Below are 17,155 nucleotides of genomic sequence, written 5' to 3' on the forward strand. Positions count from 1 at the left end.
TGGCTGGCCTGTGCCCTCTCATAATCTGGAACTCCTCGGGGATGTTGGAGAGCCAGTTTCGGTGCAACAGTGGAATGACCGGTCACTATGACATGCACTGAAAACTAGGGGGCAGACACTCAATGCAGGAGCTGCCCCCTGGTGGTCAGTGCGCTCCCACAGCTGGAGCACTGTTCAACCAGAAGCTGGGCTCACGGCTGACGAGTGCAGCGGCAGTAGTGGGAGCCTCTCCTGCCTCCTTATCTACTTATCTCACATTCTTAGCAGCAACACTAAGAATGTCCAACTGACTGCTTTAGCCCACTCCCCGTGGGGGCGGAGTGGGCCTAAGCTATTAGTTGGACATCCCCTGAGGGCTCCCGGACTGTAAGAGGGTGCAGGCTGGGCTGAGGGCCCTCCCCCCCCCCCCGCCCAGTGCATGAACTTCATGCATCGGGCCTCTAGTTTGTCAATAGCAGTGCAAAAGGGGTAAGTAGGAACAAAGCTGTTTGGGAATAAGAAAATAACATCAAACAGCAACTTGAATCTGAGAAGTAAATGAAAAGAATCAGAAAGGGCAAATAAGTTTCATATAACAAGTGATATATATATATATATATATATATATATATATATATATATATCCTTTATATAGTGTACTAATTATAACAATGTATCATTACATTTGTAGCTATATAAATATAATATGTATAATAATAGCAGAAAAGTGAGGAGGCCTCAAAGCTATATAGGAACAATGTTCTGCATCTAACTGTCATCATTAGTATATATTTGAAGTTGATTCTAAATGAAAATGTATATGGTAAGCCCTAGAGCATCCACTAAACATAAAAAAGTGAAAAAAATCAATGAAGAATTTAAAATGTTATACAAGAAAATATTCCCATAATGCAAAGTTAATATAACTATAATTAATATGCTAAATGATGTAGTAGACAACATGCATAAATAAGAGAGGAATTTCAGCAAAGAGATAAAAACTATAACAAAGAATAAAATAAAAATATTATAAATAGAAAAATATTGTATAATAGACAAAGAATTTCTTTCATGGGCTCATCATTAGATCCAACACAGCTAAAGAAAGAATAAACAAACTTGAAAATTAGCCATAGTATTGCGCATTTCATATTTACTAATTTTGCTACAATCTACTTATTTGGGCCATAATATTTTATATTCCCTTCAGAAATGAATAAAAGCTCCTGTTCTCCTGTATTCATGTCAACACTTAGTATTCACAGAATTGTATCTTTCACTAATCTGATGAATGTTATATGGTTGATGGCTGAATAACCTTTGGCAATTATTTAACTTCTTTGAACCTCTATTTTATTTTCTTCTAAATGAACATAATACTACTTATCTCACAGGTTGTTGCCAGGATGGAATAAAAACATAGAGAAATTCTAAGAAACTTAGTATATAGTTAATAATTTTTTCCTTCTATCTATATGCTCCCAAAGCATTGAGCAAAGTTTCTTACATGCAGTAGATAGCTATTAAATACATAAAAATCAATCAAATAATATAAAAGCTAATTTCAGTGTCTACTGAAAGAAATGCTGATGTTCATGGAACAAAATAACAGAGAGGTTGAGATCGAACTTTGGAGTCAAAGGATCCTGAGTCAAATTGTATTTCTGTTAAGTTTTGAGAATTATTATCAATTGGAATATTTTAATTAGACACAAACAATAAATATATGTGGTGGTTTACAGAAGGCATAGGAGTTTTAATTACATACTACTCCCTTCTTATTCCTTATCCTCTAATTACAAACATTGGTATAAATCAGAAAATTTAACATTTTAATCATCATGACATCTATTCATACTTATGCCCCATTAAGTATGAATATAGAGAAATACATGTGGAAATAAAACAGAAAAAGTAAATGTCTTTTCAGAGATATGTATCAGATACTATCTGGGTAAGCATTTTACTTTCACCAAGTAACTTTTACACAGAGAAACTATTAAAACTTTCCTGGTTAGAAGCAGTATTGTCTCCAGTTTTGTTCTCGTTATTATGACCATATAACAAAGTGAATGTTAACAGAGGCCAATGTTTAAATTAGGTGAAAATTGCAACACATTCGATCAGACATACCTCAATTATACATAAGACTTATTTTTGTGGTGTGCTAACTGCATGTAAATAAGGAGTTCAAATAAAAGCCTACAATTATTATTTGCTTTTTAATATCTGACTATGTCTGTGTTCAGTTGTGAGGCGCAGAGAGAAAAATAAATAAATAGAATAAAAGCTACTGAGGCTTCAAGGTGTGTATATATTAGAGGGGGTCTGAGTGAGGGTTTTTTCCCCCCATTTTTGATGAGACACCTGCAGCTGGGGAAATGAGAGCCCCCAGAGGAAGGAGCTATCTGTCTCCCAGCGCCCAGTGTGAAGATAAAGTGAACATTCTGGTTGAGCATAAGCTTGGATTGCAGGGCAAGGGCAGAATGACAGTGTTATTAACTAAATGTCTGTGTCCCTTCAAAACTCATATGTTGAACCTGTGAACTCCAGTACAGATGTATTTAGAGATGGAAACTCTAAGAAAGTAATTAAGGTTAAATGAAGTCATAAGGGTGGGGCCCTGATTGGATACGATTAGTGTCCCTAGAGAAGAAATACCAGAAATGGCTCTTGCTCTCCAATATCCATACACCAAGAAATGCCACATGAGAACATAGAGAGAAGGTGGTCACCTGCATGCCACAAACAGAGCCCGCAAGAGAAACTGAATTCACCAGAACCTTGATCTTGAACTTTCTAGACTTCAGATCTGGGATCAATAAATTTCTATTGTTTAATCCATCCAGTCTAGGGGGTTTTGTTATGGCAGGCTAATCAAGATAGTGACCTTCCTTCATTGAGAATCAAAGACCAAGATCAATCAGACTTATATGCATGCATATAAGCCTAACCAATGGACAGAGACACCAGGGGGATGAGGGCATGAGTGAGGGGAAGGGAGGATAATGGGGGGATGAGAACACATATGTATTACCTTAATCAATAAAGAGAAAAATAAAAAGACCAAATAAAAAAAAACCTGGGCTTTGACACAAGAGATGTCTGATGTACCATTAGTAGTCCCCTGGCCCAAAATCTCCTTCTCCTCTCATATTCTAAACTCAGCTACAGGAATTTCCTACCCTCCTTAGGTTCATCTGAGAAAATATGAGCAGGGCATTCAGAGGGGCAATTTCAAACACTGCATCACTGGAGTTACAGGAGAGCAATGGAAATATTGATGAAGGAGGAGAGGAGGAATCAGAATGTATTATCAGTAGGAGGCCAGAGCCTTGGGTCATAGTTAAATGTGGGGAAGGGGAGGAAAAAAGAAACATGAAGACTGGAAGGTAAAGGGAGAGAGGAGGAAGAAACAGAAGTTCGTGGATAAACAAAGGCAAGAAAGGCAGGAAGAAGAGGCATGGCTGACGACATGTTGAAAAACCAAAGAAACTATATATGAGGGCAGTGAGTGTCTTTCCTTTTGGGTCTATTTGAATACATGTCACAAAGAGGAAAGGTCTGAGCAATACCCTGAAGTTTAGCCAAAGGAACTTCCCATATTCTTATTGCCAAATATTTCCATCTTTTTGTAGCACAAAGATTTTGAGAAGCATACTAATTTCTATGTCACCACTCTTGTCCAGTTCTGTGGCAAAGTGTAAGTAACACTATATGTACTTTGCAGTAGCAGTGGGACCAGGATAATAAAATACACAGCCAGAAAAAGAACCATGGGATGTGCAAAATGCATATGGCCATCTTCTCAAGAAATTGTATAAAAATATAGGACAACTCTTAGCAACATTTGATGAAGAAGCAAAGTGAGCATTTCTTCCTTTGTATTATGATATGCCATCTCTCACTTCATCTCCCTCCTCACTTCCTACCTCACCTCAGTAATTCATTTTCAGAAACAAATTATAAGCCAATTAATTGGGCCAATAGAACTCTACACAAAAGTACTCATTTGCTTTCTTTAGTTTCTCCCACACCACAAGGAGTTCATCAGTAGAAATAAAGAGTATCTGAAGCTATGAGATTCTAGTGGGCAGAGTGTGGGTTTCATTGTTATCTGCCTTATCTGCTTCCATGGTATGAGCAGTAGTAGTACACACTGTGATTTTTGTAATGATGGTAAACTGTGATAGAGTAGATAGGGTTTCCTAAGTTATTAAATAATTCCCAGTAGGGATCATGCCCTCACCTAAAACTGAGAGAAGAGTTAATCTTTGAAAAGTTGACAGGAGCGTTTCACACTATCTCTAAGGGCCTCTTTGACTTTGTCATTCCGGAGAGTGAAGATGAAAGGGTTCAGGAAAGGAGTTACCACAGAAATCAGCAGGGAAACTATCTTATTGTACTGGGCTGCCTGCCTTTGATTGGGTTTCACATAGAGGAACAGGCAGCTGCCATAACCAATCACGACAAAGGTGAAGTGTGAGGCACATGTGGAGAAGGCTTTCCTCCTGCCAGAGGCAGTGGGAATCTTGAGGATGGTGGAGATGATGTAAGTGTAGGAGACAATTGTTGGTACCAGAGAACCAATGATAATGAAAATGGCCATTAAAAAAAGAATAAACTCTGTGAAAAGGCTGTCATCACAGGATAGTTTGAGAAGTTGCCCTCGGTCACAATAAAAATGGTCTAAGACATTCGATTTGCAGAAGGTCAGCTGAAACGTGGCATAGACTGGCCAGATTTCAGAAAGAAACCCAAACACCCATGACACAATTACCACCCAGATGCAGGTGTGACTATTCATAATGATGTTGTACCTCAAAGGGTTACAGACAGCCACATAACGATCCACAGCCATCACTCCCAGTAATGCAAACTCTGTGGTCCCCACAGCAAGATACAGGAAGAGCTGGGCAACACATCCAGCCAGAGATATTGTCTGCATCCCAGGGAGCAGAAACCCCCGAAGCATGACAGGGATGATAATGGATGTGATCAGGATCTCCGCAGCAGAGAGGTGGCCAAGGAAGAAATACATGGGGGACTGTAGACGTTTATCAACACAAACAATCACAATGATGACCGTGTTTCCCATTAATGTCACTGAGTAGAAGAGGAAGAAGGTAGCAAAGAGGATATGGTGTAGTTCCTCAGAGCCAGGGAAGCCAAGGAGACAAAATTCAGTGGCACTTGAGTGATTGCTCATCATTTAGTCCTTGGTTCTGCTCCTTGTGAAACTCAGATATCAAAAGACAGGTGGAACTGCTCCACATGGTCCTGTTCTCAAGAGAGTAGGAAGACAGATTAGGATGAGAAACTATTTCGACAGATGATCACATGAGTTGCCTTTACTACTATGCTCTGAACAAAGACAGACCTAAATATTGCCTCTTCAATGCTCACTGTCAGGAATGGCTGAAGGCAGCTTCTTCTGTATTGGTGTGAAGAAAATCTTTCTTGTCTTTTTTCCCCACTGGAAGTGTCTTCTCCAGGGGATATAGGCTATAATATTTTAAACTGCTTATTTTAGAAACTGGATTAATCAGCCCCTGGGATTGTCCGATTTCCTCTTAGGTGAACTGTATCAGATTCCAAATGAAGTGTAAGGTACGAAACATTGAAACCCAGCCTTCATCTACAGTGGTACTACACAGACTCACCTTCATAACTTTATATATATATATATATATATATATATATATATATATATATATATATATACACACACACACACACACACACACACACACACACAGTATTCTTGAGCCAAATCAGTAATGCTAAAATTTTTTTGTAGGTGATGAGTATATGGACACATAATATATGACTACATAGGTCCTGATCCTGGCCAGGACTAACTAGGCAATATCCCCTCAATGCCTCTCTTCCTGGTCTCCCTTCCTGCCTCACATTACCATTTTCCCTTCCTTCCTTCCCTTCCTTCCTCTGATATTATGGCATATATTGGGGATGCAACCTTCCCAATATCACTGTGGCTCTTCTACTGATGGGCAAACATGCCTCAAAGACAGAACTGTTGGAAGAGCTCAGTGACCTGCTTCTCCACAATCTCTGCATAACTAACAGGAAATAAAGAAAGATGAGAAAGAAGGATCCTGAGAGACATCAGGGAACTGCATATATCCCTACCATCAGCTCAGAAAAGAACTGAATCTGTCTTTGTTGTGCACAGAGGACTTGGAAATGAACTTGTCTGTCCTGCTGCTCTCTTAGCCCACTCCTCACCCTCTAGGTGTCCCTGTGTTAGACAGCAACCAGACCCAGAACATCCCACCTTACTCTTTCTTCCATAGAGGAGAAACCTGAAGACACTCACCTCTATGGAAGGGCTTCACCACCACTGCTAATGTTCTCCAGAGCTCTGCCAAGGCCAACTCCTGTGTGGCTATTGCTGAGCCATGCACAGGGGTTAGAGCAACCTACTGCTGTCTTCAGTCATGATGAAAAAGGACACTGTCCTCAGATAGGAGCTTAGGAAAAAGCCCCAAAATAACAGTTCTGTGGGAAGCTGAGGGTCTCTCTCTCTCCGCCTTTCCCTCCTACTTCTCTCCTTCCCAAGGGGACTAGTCACTGAGATAGCTGTTCTTAATAAGCCCAGGTTCATGGTGTCCCTAAGCAATCAGCCTAGGGGGAGCAGAACAAACTTTTAGTTATGCCCATTTTGACCAATTAAGTTTCAGAACCTTTTAAACTTTTTGTTTCATGGGAAAACAAAATCTCACCAACCAGAGGCTTCTCAATACCAAGGCTGCCTTCTCCAAGGCCCCAAAGCCTAAGTTTCCAAATGTCTCAAAAAACTCTAAGCAGATTCCCCCTTCTGCCCTTTATCCAGTTCTCTCCCGGGATACTCTTAGCTGTTCAGAACCAAAATAAGCCCCCACTTTCCAATAGGAGACACCACAACTGACCTCTAAAATGCACACCGATATCCACAAAATCCCGCCTACTGGTCTCAGTCAAAGTTTCGACTTCATAAAATATCCCCTGCAAAGCTTGATTTCTCCTCCACTCATTTTACAGAGCATCCTGTTCCTAACCCTGTGTGCCCTCCAGAACACTGTGGAGGGTGCTACCCCTAAATTCAACTCCCCTCTCTGGTATTGTCTCAGGTTTCCACATGTGGGCATCTCTATGTACTCCAGCAAGATTCATCCAGCCATTGATTTGTACAGCTTGTCCCTGATTACCACCAGCTGGGCACTTCAAAGTGGGGGACACATAAGGACAGCCCAATGTAGGCAGCTATATTTACAACCTGGAACAACTGAAAAAAAATGCAAATTGGAAATCTGCTTGGTTCTGGAGGGAGACAGAAAAAGCGAGAGTCACAAAACATGTATCTGGATTTTGGATTTAATTTCAAGTATACCTCTTAAATATGTTCATTTTAATTGGTGCAGAAGGGCATAAATTATGAATAATTTTCTCTACAATTTCTTAAATTATCCAAGTCCAACCACACAATCTTAGAGAAATTTATCTAAGATTGTATATTGTTTTCAAGGAAATGCTGTGAAAATCAGTTTTACGCACTTTTCTCTCTCACTTAATAGTACATATTACCCCGCTTACTTTTTTTGTGTAATATTCCATGATATGGATGTCCTATTCTTTATTAGTTAGACCTCTGTTGCTAATTTTTTATTGTTTCCATTTTGATTATGAAAAATGATGCTATAAATATGCACAGATATTTTTAAGTCCATACACATTTATATTGCTCGAATAAATCCCTACAGTTAGAATTTCTTGATCAAAAGGTAGATATATTGTAATCATTGCTTTTGATTGGCACCATTTTAAACTTCAAAGATTTTGGACCGATTTAGTCAACACTAAGACTGTATGACAGGAGCACTCTTAATTTCCTCATCTACAACCAAAGATATGATCAAATTTTTGTTTTTCTTTGCAATGTAAAAGAGTAATCAATTGAAAACCTGATGAAATGGGAAATCTTTTGAAAGATTAAAATTACCAAAAGTTTCTGGAAAAAAAAGAACTGAAATCCTATATATGTTAAATAAATTGATTTATAATTAATAAGCTTGTCACACAGAAAACTACTAGTTAAGATAGTTTTACTGGTGTATTCTATCAAATATTTAAGGAAGAACTAATACAAATCCTATATAAAATCTTCTAGAAAATTCAGGAGAAGGGAACACTGCCCAATTCTCCTTATAAGGCCAGAATTATCTTGATATGAAAGGCATCATAAGAAAATAAACATAGAAACCTAGATTCATCATGAACATAGACACAAAATCTTAAGTAACACATTTATCTACACTAATAAAAGGGTAATATGCTAATTAGACTGGACGTTCTTCCTGATGAAGCTGGGCCGGGCAAAGCTGCTCGCGGTCCCGGGTGCCTGCAGCTGTGGCCAACCTGAGCGAAGCTGCTCCTGATCCCAGGTGCCTGTGGGCGGCCACGGGTGAAGACAGCCAGTGTCCCAGGTGCCTATGGCCAGCCAGAGGGAGGGAACCCCACGTCCCAGGTGTAGGGGCCGAGGCAGAGGCAGTTAGGGGCAATCAGGCCAGTAGGGGAGCAGTTCGGGGCGATCAGGCAGGCAGAGGTGGTTAGGGTGATCAGGAAGGCAGGCAGAGGGGTTAGGGGTGATCTGGCAGGCAGGCAGGCAGGCAAGCGGTTAGGAGCCTGCAATCCCGGATTGTGAGAGCGATGTCCAACTGCCGGTTTAGTCGGACATCCCCCAAGGGGTTCCAGATTGGAGAGGGTGCAGGCCAGGCTGAGGGACACCCTGTTCCATACACGAATTTTGTGCACTGGGCCTCTAGTCTACACTAATAAAAGGCAAACATGCAAATTGACCATACCTTCGCTATGCCTTAAGCCACACCCACCAGCCAATCAGAGTAACTATATGCAAATTAACCCAATAAGATGGCGGCCAGCAGCCACGGAGCTGGAGCAAGCAGGAGGCTTGGTTTCCCCAATGATGGAGGAAGCCAACTTCCTGCCTGCTGCGGCTGGCTCTGAGCTCCACTCAAAGCAACAAAGTTTTAATTATAGAAGATAAATAAACTCCAGATACCTGCTTTCAGCCGGCCGTGGCCATGGAGCTGGAGCGAGCAGGAGGCTTTCCCTCCCGCGCGCCCTGGCCAGCTCTGAGCTCCTCTCAAGGCTACAAAGTTTCAATTATAGAAGGTAAATAAATCCCAGAATAAAAAGAAAAAATGAAAAAAGAAAAAAAGGAGAGGCTGGGAGCTTCCGTTGCTGGGGGGGCTTTGCCAGCCTGAAAACAGCCCTCAGCCACTCACCTAGACTGGCCAGGCACCCCAGTGGGGACCCCCCTCCCTAAAGGGGGTGTTACAAGCCTGAAAACAGCCATCAGCCCTTTATCCAGGCTGGCCAAACCTCCATGGGGTGAAGGTCCCCACTGAGGGGGGGGGCCTTGATCTGCCTGCAAACAGCCATCAGCCCCTCACCCAGGCTGGCCAGGCACCCCAGCGGGACCCCCCACCCTGATCCGGGACACCCTTCAGGGCAAACCAGCCGGCCCCCACCCATGCACCAGGCCTCTATCCTATATAATAAAAGGGTAATACGCAAACTGACCCTAATAGCAGAAAGACTGGGAATGACTGGTCACTATGACACACACTAACCACCAGGGGGCGCTCAATGCAGGAGCTGCCCCCTGGTGGTCAGTGTGCTCCCACAGGGGGAGCTCTGTTCAGCCACAAGCCAGGCTGATGTCTGCCAGTACAGTGGTGGTGGTGGGAGCCTCTCCTGCCTCCTCAGCAGCACTAAGGATGTCTGACTGCAGCTTAGGCCTGCTTCCCTCTGGCAAGTAGACATCCCCCGAGGGCTGCCGGGCTGCCAGAGGGATGTCTGACTGCCAGCTTGGGCCTGATCCCCCCAGGAACAGGCCTAAGCCAGCAGGTGGACATCCTCTGAGGGGTCCCAGACTGCAAGAGGGCATAGGCCAGGCTGAGGGATTTCCCCTCCCCCCGAGTGCACAAATTTTTGTGCACCAAGCCTCTAGTATAAATATAAAAGCTTAAGTGACTGGCCAACCAGCTGACTGGCTGGTAGCTATGATGCGCACTGACCACCAGGGGGCAGACAATCAACGTAGGAGCCGCCGAGTGACAGCAACTTTGCAGAGTGCCCTCTCGTACTCTGGGACTCCTCAGGAGATGCTGGAGAATGGGTTTCGGCCAAACCCCTCAGGCCAGGCTGAGGGACCCCACTGGTGCATGAATCCATGCATTGGGCCTCTAGTTAGAAAATAAAATCCACCAATACATAAAGAGAGTCACAAAACATGTACCTGGATTTTGAGAAAAATATGCCATAACAAATGATAATTATAGTCCAGAAATGAAAAGTCAGTTCACCACTAGCAGATTAATAAGTAGTTCACCATGTTAACAGAATTAAAGAGAAAAACCATATGATCATTCCAATAAGAAAAAGCACTAGACAAAAATCAACACACATGGTTTAAAAACCCTGATCAAACCAGTAATTAAAGTGACCTTCCTCAAACTGATGAATAGCATTGACCAAACATCCTCGTGCTAGCATAAACCTAATGATGAAAGACCCAATCTTTCCCTTTAAGATAGAGAACAAGGCAAGGATATCTGTTATCACCACTTCTAGCCAGGACTATAGTGGAAATCTTAGCTAATGCAAAAAGGAAAGAAAATTAAATTAAAAGCATACAGTCAGGAAATAAAGAAATAAATTATATATTTAGAGATACATAGTGCTATATATAGAAAATCCTAAGAAGTCCCCTCAAAAAAGCTACTAGAACTAATAAGTGATTATCAAGGTCACTGGATAAAGGTTCCATATACAAAAATCTATTGTATTGCTATACACCAGCAAGGAACATTGGAAATAGAAATAAAATATTTAATTTACAATAGAACTCACAAACATGAAAAAATTAAGAGATCTATTTAGCAAATTATGTGCAAGACCTATACAATTAATGCTATAAAAATTGCTCAGAGAATTTAAAGATCTATAGATGAAGCACATTCTATTTTTTTGAATCAGAAGACACAATTTTGTTAGAATCTCCATTCTCTCCCAATTATAGATTCAGTAAAAATCCCAGGAAGCTTTTTGTTAACATTAAAAAGCTAACTCTAAGATTCCTATGCAAATGTGAAAACATAGAATAGCCCAAATAATTTTCAAAAGGAAGAACAAAGCTGGGGAACTCATAATACCTTACTTAGAAACTTACTATAGTAAGTTTTGTAAATGTCTAATCACTGTATTGTACACCTGAAACTGTAATATAATATCCTATGTCAACTGTAATTTAAAAATCAAAAAACTAATGAAATAAATCAGGAAAAAATAAATTTACTATAAAGATACAGTAATAAAGACTGTGTTTTTGACATAATATCATGTAGCTGTATGTACCTTTGGACCAATACAATAGAAAACTTACACAGAGACTCAAAAACATATCTTTAATTGTTTTTAGCCAAACTAACTCTTGATAAAGATGTGAAACAATTGGAACTTTCATACATTGCTGGTGGGAATAGACAATGGTATAAACAACAACTGGTAATCATACACTTACCTTACAAGCCTGTAATTCCATTTCACTCTTAGATATGTTTCCAAGAAATGAAAATGTATATGCACACAAAGACATGTTTATGAATGTTGGTGTAATTTTGTTCATAATATACTTCAAACAACCCAAATGACAATCAGTGAATGCATTAATAAATGGTGGAAACTCCGTACAGTTAAACACTAACACTTCCCAGCCAATAAAAGAAAGGAACTATTGATAGATGCATCATCATGACTAAGTCTCTACAGCACTTTATTGAGCAAAAGAATCAAACATAAAGTCAATCCTGTGTACTTCCATAGTAAACTCAAGAAATGAAAAATCTATAATAACAGAAAGTTGCCTGAAGCTGGAGTTGGGGATGACGACTTGCTTGAAAGAGGCATAAAAAAACCTTTTGGGTGAAGAACATGTTTCATAATTTGGTTTAGTAGTGATTTGATGTGTGTAGAAATTTGTAAAAACTCATTGAAACTTATACTTGAAAGAGCTGCATTTATTGTATAAAAATTAATCTTAATGGAGATGAAAATATTGATTTCCTTTGAATGAGAGGAAGGGAGAGAGAGAGAGATAGAAATATCCAAGCAAAGAGATACACCATTGATCAGCTGCCTCTTGTACAACCCCTACTGGGGATCAAGCCCAAAACCCAGGCATGTGCCCTGACCAGAAATGGAACTGGTGACCTCTTGGTTTATGGTTCGATACTCAATACTGAATCACACCAACTGGGGTGAAAATATTTTTTAAAAAATAAATTATAAGTATATAAGACAGGAAATAATTCCTCATTGGGGGCTTGCTGAAGAGGGAAATGAGATAAAGTCTGGTGAAGGATAAAGATAACACTGGAGTGAATCAAAAGGTATCAGAATAAGTAGACAAAGTGAGATAAGTAGAATCTGGTTGTGGGGTGGGTGTGGAGATGGAGAAACTAAAAAAAACTAAGGAGCCCTTACAGGTTTGGCTCAGTGAATAGAGCATCGGCCTGCAGACTAAAGGGTCCCAGGTTCGATTCCGGTCAAGGGCATGTACCTTGGTTTCGGGCACATCCCCAGTGGGGGGGGGGGGGGGGGGTTGCAGGAGGCAGCTGATCGATGTTTCTCTCTCATCAATGTTTCTAACTCTCTATCCCTCTCCCTTCCTCTCTGTGAAAAAAATCAATAAAATATATTAAAAAATAAAATAAAATAACTGAGGAATAGGAGAGGATTTAAGTAACTCTAAAAGATGTCAGAGTGTGACAAGTAATTTCCAGACCTTTCCCCAAACGTGTATCCCTTTAGCCAAACTCTATCAACTTTTTTAGTAACTTTCTGCAAATACTTAAGAGAATAGAAATTTCTTTTTTGTAAAAAGGAAGGCAGTGTAGAATTATATACCTAAAACATGTATAATTTTTTAAACTAATGTCACCTCAATAAATTCATTTTTTATTTTTTTATTGTCTAAAGTTTTACATATGTCTCCTTTTTCCCCAATTGATGCCCCCCAGAGCCATTCCCACCCCTGAGGCTGAGGGCAAGCCCCCAGCGCCCCAGTGTCTGTGTCCATTGGTTATGCTAATATGCATGCTTTGGTTGATCTCTAACTTCCCCACCTCCCCTGCCATTTGTCTCTGGATCTATTTTTGTCCATCAGTTTATGTTGCTCATTATATCCCACATATGAGTGAGATCATGTGATATTTATCTTTCTCTGAAAGGCTTATTTCACTTAGCATAATGCTCTCCAGTTACATTCATGCTGTTGCAAACGGCAAAAGTTACTCCTTTTTTATAGCAGCATAGTACTCCATTGTGTAGATGTACCACAGTTTTTTAATCCACTTAAAAAAAAAAAAAAAGGAAGATAGAAATCTCCCACCAGTAGAGCTTATTAGATTGCAAGCTCAGCTATAAAGTGTAACATCTTTGGTGAAAGTGAAGGGATCCCAAGACAATGCAAAATCATAGAGGAGCCATTGAAATTGGAACCAGGCATGTGCCGGAAGCCGGTCCATCCTTGCTGCTTGACACAGTCGCTGCAGGAAAGAAACATCTGCACAGCATATGTTTCAAGGGACCTGGCGTATATAGCATACTGTTCTTAATATGTTTGCTCCCCTTAGCGCTGTGTGTTTTAATCAAGGTCACCTCTCCGAGAAAGGTTGTTTCCCCAGGTAGGAATTTTTCCCTGAAGTCAGGGAGGGGATGCCTCTCCTAGAAAGGTTGTTTCCCCAGGTAGGAATTTTTCCCTGAAGTCAGGGAGGGGATGCCTCTCCTAGAAAGGTTGTTTCCCCAGGTAGAAATTTTTCCCTGAAGTCAGGGAGGGGATGAAACTCCTTAACTAAGTGCCAGGCGGGTAGTTAATCACTTTAACTACAAACAATCATGCTTAAGCTACATAATCTTTACTCCCTGGAATGGAGATAAGAAACGCCCTAACCTTTGTAATAGAAATTGACAGGATTAAAATCAACTGGTATAAATACGGATGTAACAAGACAATAAACAGCAGAACCTCTCTGGAGATCGAGACCAGAACTTGGCTGGAGATCCTGGCTAGGCTGCTGATCAACTGAACACTGTCTCCGTGTCATTCCTTCTTCGCCGACTCCGTCTACGCCTTTGGGAACCCCTGGACCTGCTGGGGTTGGACCCCGGCATCTGGCGCCCGAACAGGGTTCCCTTAGGTAAGTCCCCCTGTACTTGGGACGGATAGGACTGCACCATAGGGTGCTGCAGAACCCCCCCCCCCCCATAGAGGATAAGTAGGGTAAGCGGGTAGTTAGTACAGAACTTAGATTGACAAGATGGGTCATACTGAGTGTAAAGAAAAAAGACTCTGTATTAATCTTTTAACGCATATGCTTACTAGCAGAATTGGAGTTGAGGTTTTTCCCAGTGAGACAGAAAGTTTTATAGAAGAAGTATGTCAATGGCTTCCAGAGGATGGAACTGTTAATTTAAAAACTTGGGTTGAAGTAGGAAAGCAATTAAAGAAACACCATGAATCTGAGAAGGTCCTGCCATGTTACTTTTCCCTCTGGGATTCAATCTGTGACACCTTGGCACCAGAGGCAAAAACGGTTGAACTTTCTCAAAATTTAAATAGTCCCTCGGCTCCACCCAGAGAGGATACATCATCATTGTCTTCAGCTCAATCTAAAAGCAATTTAGCTATGCCTACTGATCGGGAGGAGAATAAATATCATAAACATGACCATTGGTCCTTTCCAGTCAGTAGAGAGGAGAGTGGCCCTCCCATTCAAAACAGGCTCCCCAAATTAGAAAGGAAGCCTAAACCACGTCCTGTGGCTCCTATGAGCTCCATGTCTAAATTTCAAAGGGCGATAAGAGAAGCTGAAGCTAATGGAGATCTTGAATTCTCACTCTGCTTCCCAGTTACATATGAGAATGAGTCTGGTGGGAATAGAAACCCCACCTTGGAGCCTATACCTTACAAAGTACTTAAAGAATTAAAATTGGCCTGCTCTGAATATGGACCTCTAGCTCCTTACACACAAACCTTGGTAGAAACCCTAGCCAGTAAATGGATGACTCCTTATGATTGGTCACAGGTTTGTAAATCCTGTCTCTCAGGAGGCGATTACTTATTATGGAAAACTGAATATGAAGATCTTGCTAAGAAAGCTGTAGCCACAGCGAAAAAACCAGAAAAGGAATAACCCTAGACATGATATTAGGAGAAGGTGATTTTAACACGGCTGAGGAGCAAATGAATATGCCCACAGAGGCACTTACCAAAGTAACCAGTTGTGCAGTAAGTGCCTGGAAATCCCTACCTTATACAGCAGGAAAAACCACCACCCTTACAGAGGTTAAACAGAAGGTCGAGGAACCATATCAGGATTTCCTTTCTCGCCTCATGCAGGCAGTCAAGAGAGTAATCAATAACAAAGAGGCAGCCGATATCCTAATCAAACAACTGGCTTTTGAAAATGCTAATAATACCTGTCAGGCTTTATTAAGGCCGATTCGCAGAACAGGAACTATAAATGATTTTATAAAACAGTGTGCTGATGTAAGTCCAGCATTTATACAGGGTGTAGCTATAGCTGCAGCTCTCAAAGGGGAGACATACCCTCAATATGTACAGGCTATAGGACAAGCCAGCAATACTACAGGTAATAAAAGAAATATGAACTGCTACTCTTGTGGCTTATCTGGGCACTTTAGCAGAGAATGCCCAAATAAAAATAATAATAATACTCAGGCCAGATGGCAAGCTCCTCGACAGCCTGGAAATACATTAGGGAATAATATTAATCCTCCAAAAACCGTTTGTCCCCGATGTCAGAAAGGATTCCATTGGGCAAAGGAATGTAGATCAAAATACCATAAAAATGGTCGGCCTTTAAACTCTACAAATAGCTCCCAAGGAGGTTATATCCCATCACCTCAATCGGGAAACTTGAGAAGGGGCCAGCCCCAGGCCCCTGCAATAATAGGGGCATCAACCTTCAACCCCTTTGCAAATTTCGATCAGTCAGTGACCTCTTCAGGGCAACCCCAGGCAGTGCAGGATTGGACCTCCACTCAACCACCCATGCAGTACTAACCCCAGACTCGCCAGTAGCAGCCATTCCTACAGGAGTGTCTGGGCCACTGCCTGAGGGAACTGTAGGTTTAATATTAGGACGGAGCTCCACCTCGTTACAGGGGATCTTAGTCATCCCAGGAGTTGTTGATGCAGACTACACAGGAGAAATACAGATTTTACTTTCCCCACCCACCACAACTATACAGATTCAGCCCAACCAGAGAATTGCCCAATTAATCCTGTTACCAATACATAAAATAGGGACAGCTGTTACCCAGGAAGCTAGAGGGGCCGGAGGCTTTGGATCTAGTGATGCAGCATTTTGGATACAAGAAATCCATGCTACTAGACCTACAAAAATTTTACAAATTCAGGGAAAACCAATTGAAGGTCTATTGGATACAGGAGCAGATGTTTCCTGCATAGCAGAGAAGGATTGGCCCTCTTCATGGCCCACGCACACCACCTCCACTTCCCTAGTAGGACTAGGCAAGGCATCTAATGTAAAAAAGAGTTCTCAGATTCTAACTTGGACTGATGAAGATCAACATTCAGGAACATTCTGTCCCTATGTAATTACGACTATCCCCTTTACATTATGGGGAAGAGATATCTTGTCTCAAATGGGAGTTGTATTATATAGCCCCAGTGATAGAGTAACATCACAGATGCTAGACACGAGATTTAATCCAGGAAAGGGATTAGGAAAGGAAAGTAATACCTCACACTCCTCGACAGGATCTGTAATTGGGGCCATTGCCCTTAGGACTGCTGATCCCATAGTCTGGAAATCGTCACAACCAGTATGGGTTGAGCAATGGCCCTTAACATCTGAGAAAATATCAGCAGCCCGGCAATTAATTGATCAGCAATTAGCAGAGGGACATATAGAGCCATCAAATAGTCCCTGGAACACACCCATATTTGTAATAAGAAAGAAATCAGGCAAGTGGAGACTTTTGCAAGATCTAAGAGCCATAAATGCCACCATGGAAGATATGGGCTCCTTACAACCTGGAT

At 41.3% G+C, this 17,155-nt stretch overlaps 1 protein-coding gene across 1 annotated transcript; it reads right to left on the reverse strand.

Annotated features, from left to right (window-relative positions):
- Nucleotides 1–4,246: 4,246 nt before the first annotated feature.
- LOC308527472 (olfactory receptor 9A4-like) lies at nt 4,247–5,191 on the reverse strand (the record flags this gene model as incomplete). Its single annotated transcript, XM_081102794.1, has 1 exon — nt 4,247–5,191. The coding sequence occupies one exon, from the start codon at nt 5,189–5,191 to the stop codon at nt 4,247–4,249; it is 945 nt and encodes a 314-aa protein (XP_080958920.1).
- Between the last annotated feature and the right edge of the window lie 11,964 nt (nt 5,192–17,155).

This window comes from Myotis nattereri, assembly GCF_964212035.1.
Source record: "Myotis nattereri genome assembly, chromosome: 11".
In the NCBI taxonomy this organism is placed as follows: Eukaryota; Metazoa; Chordata; class Mammalia; order Chiroptera; family Vespertilionidae; genus Myotis; species Myotis nattereri.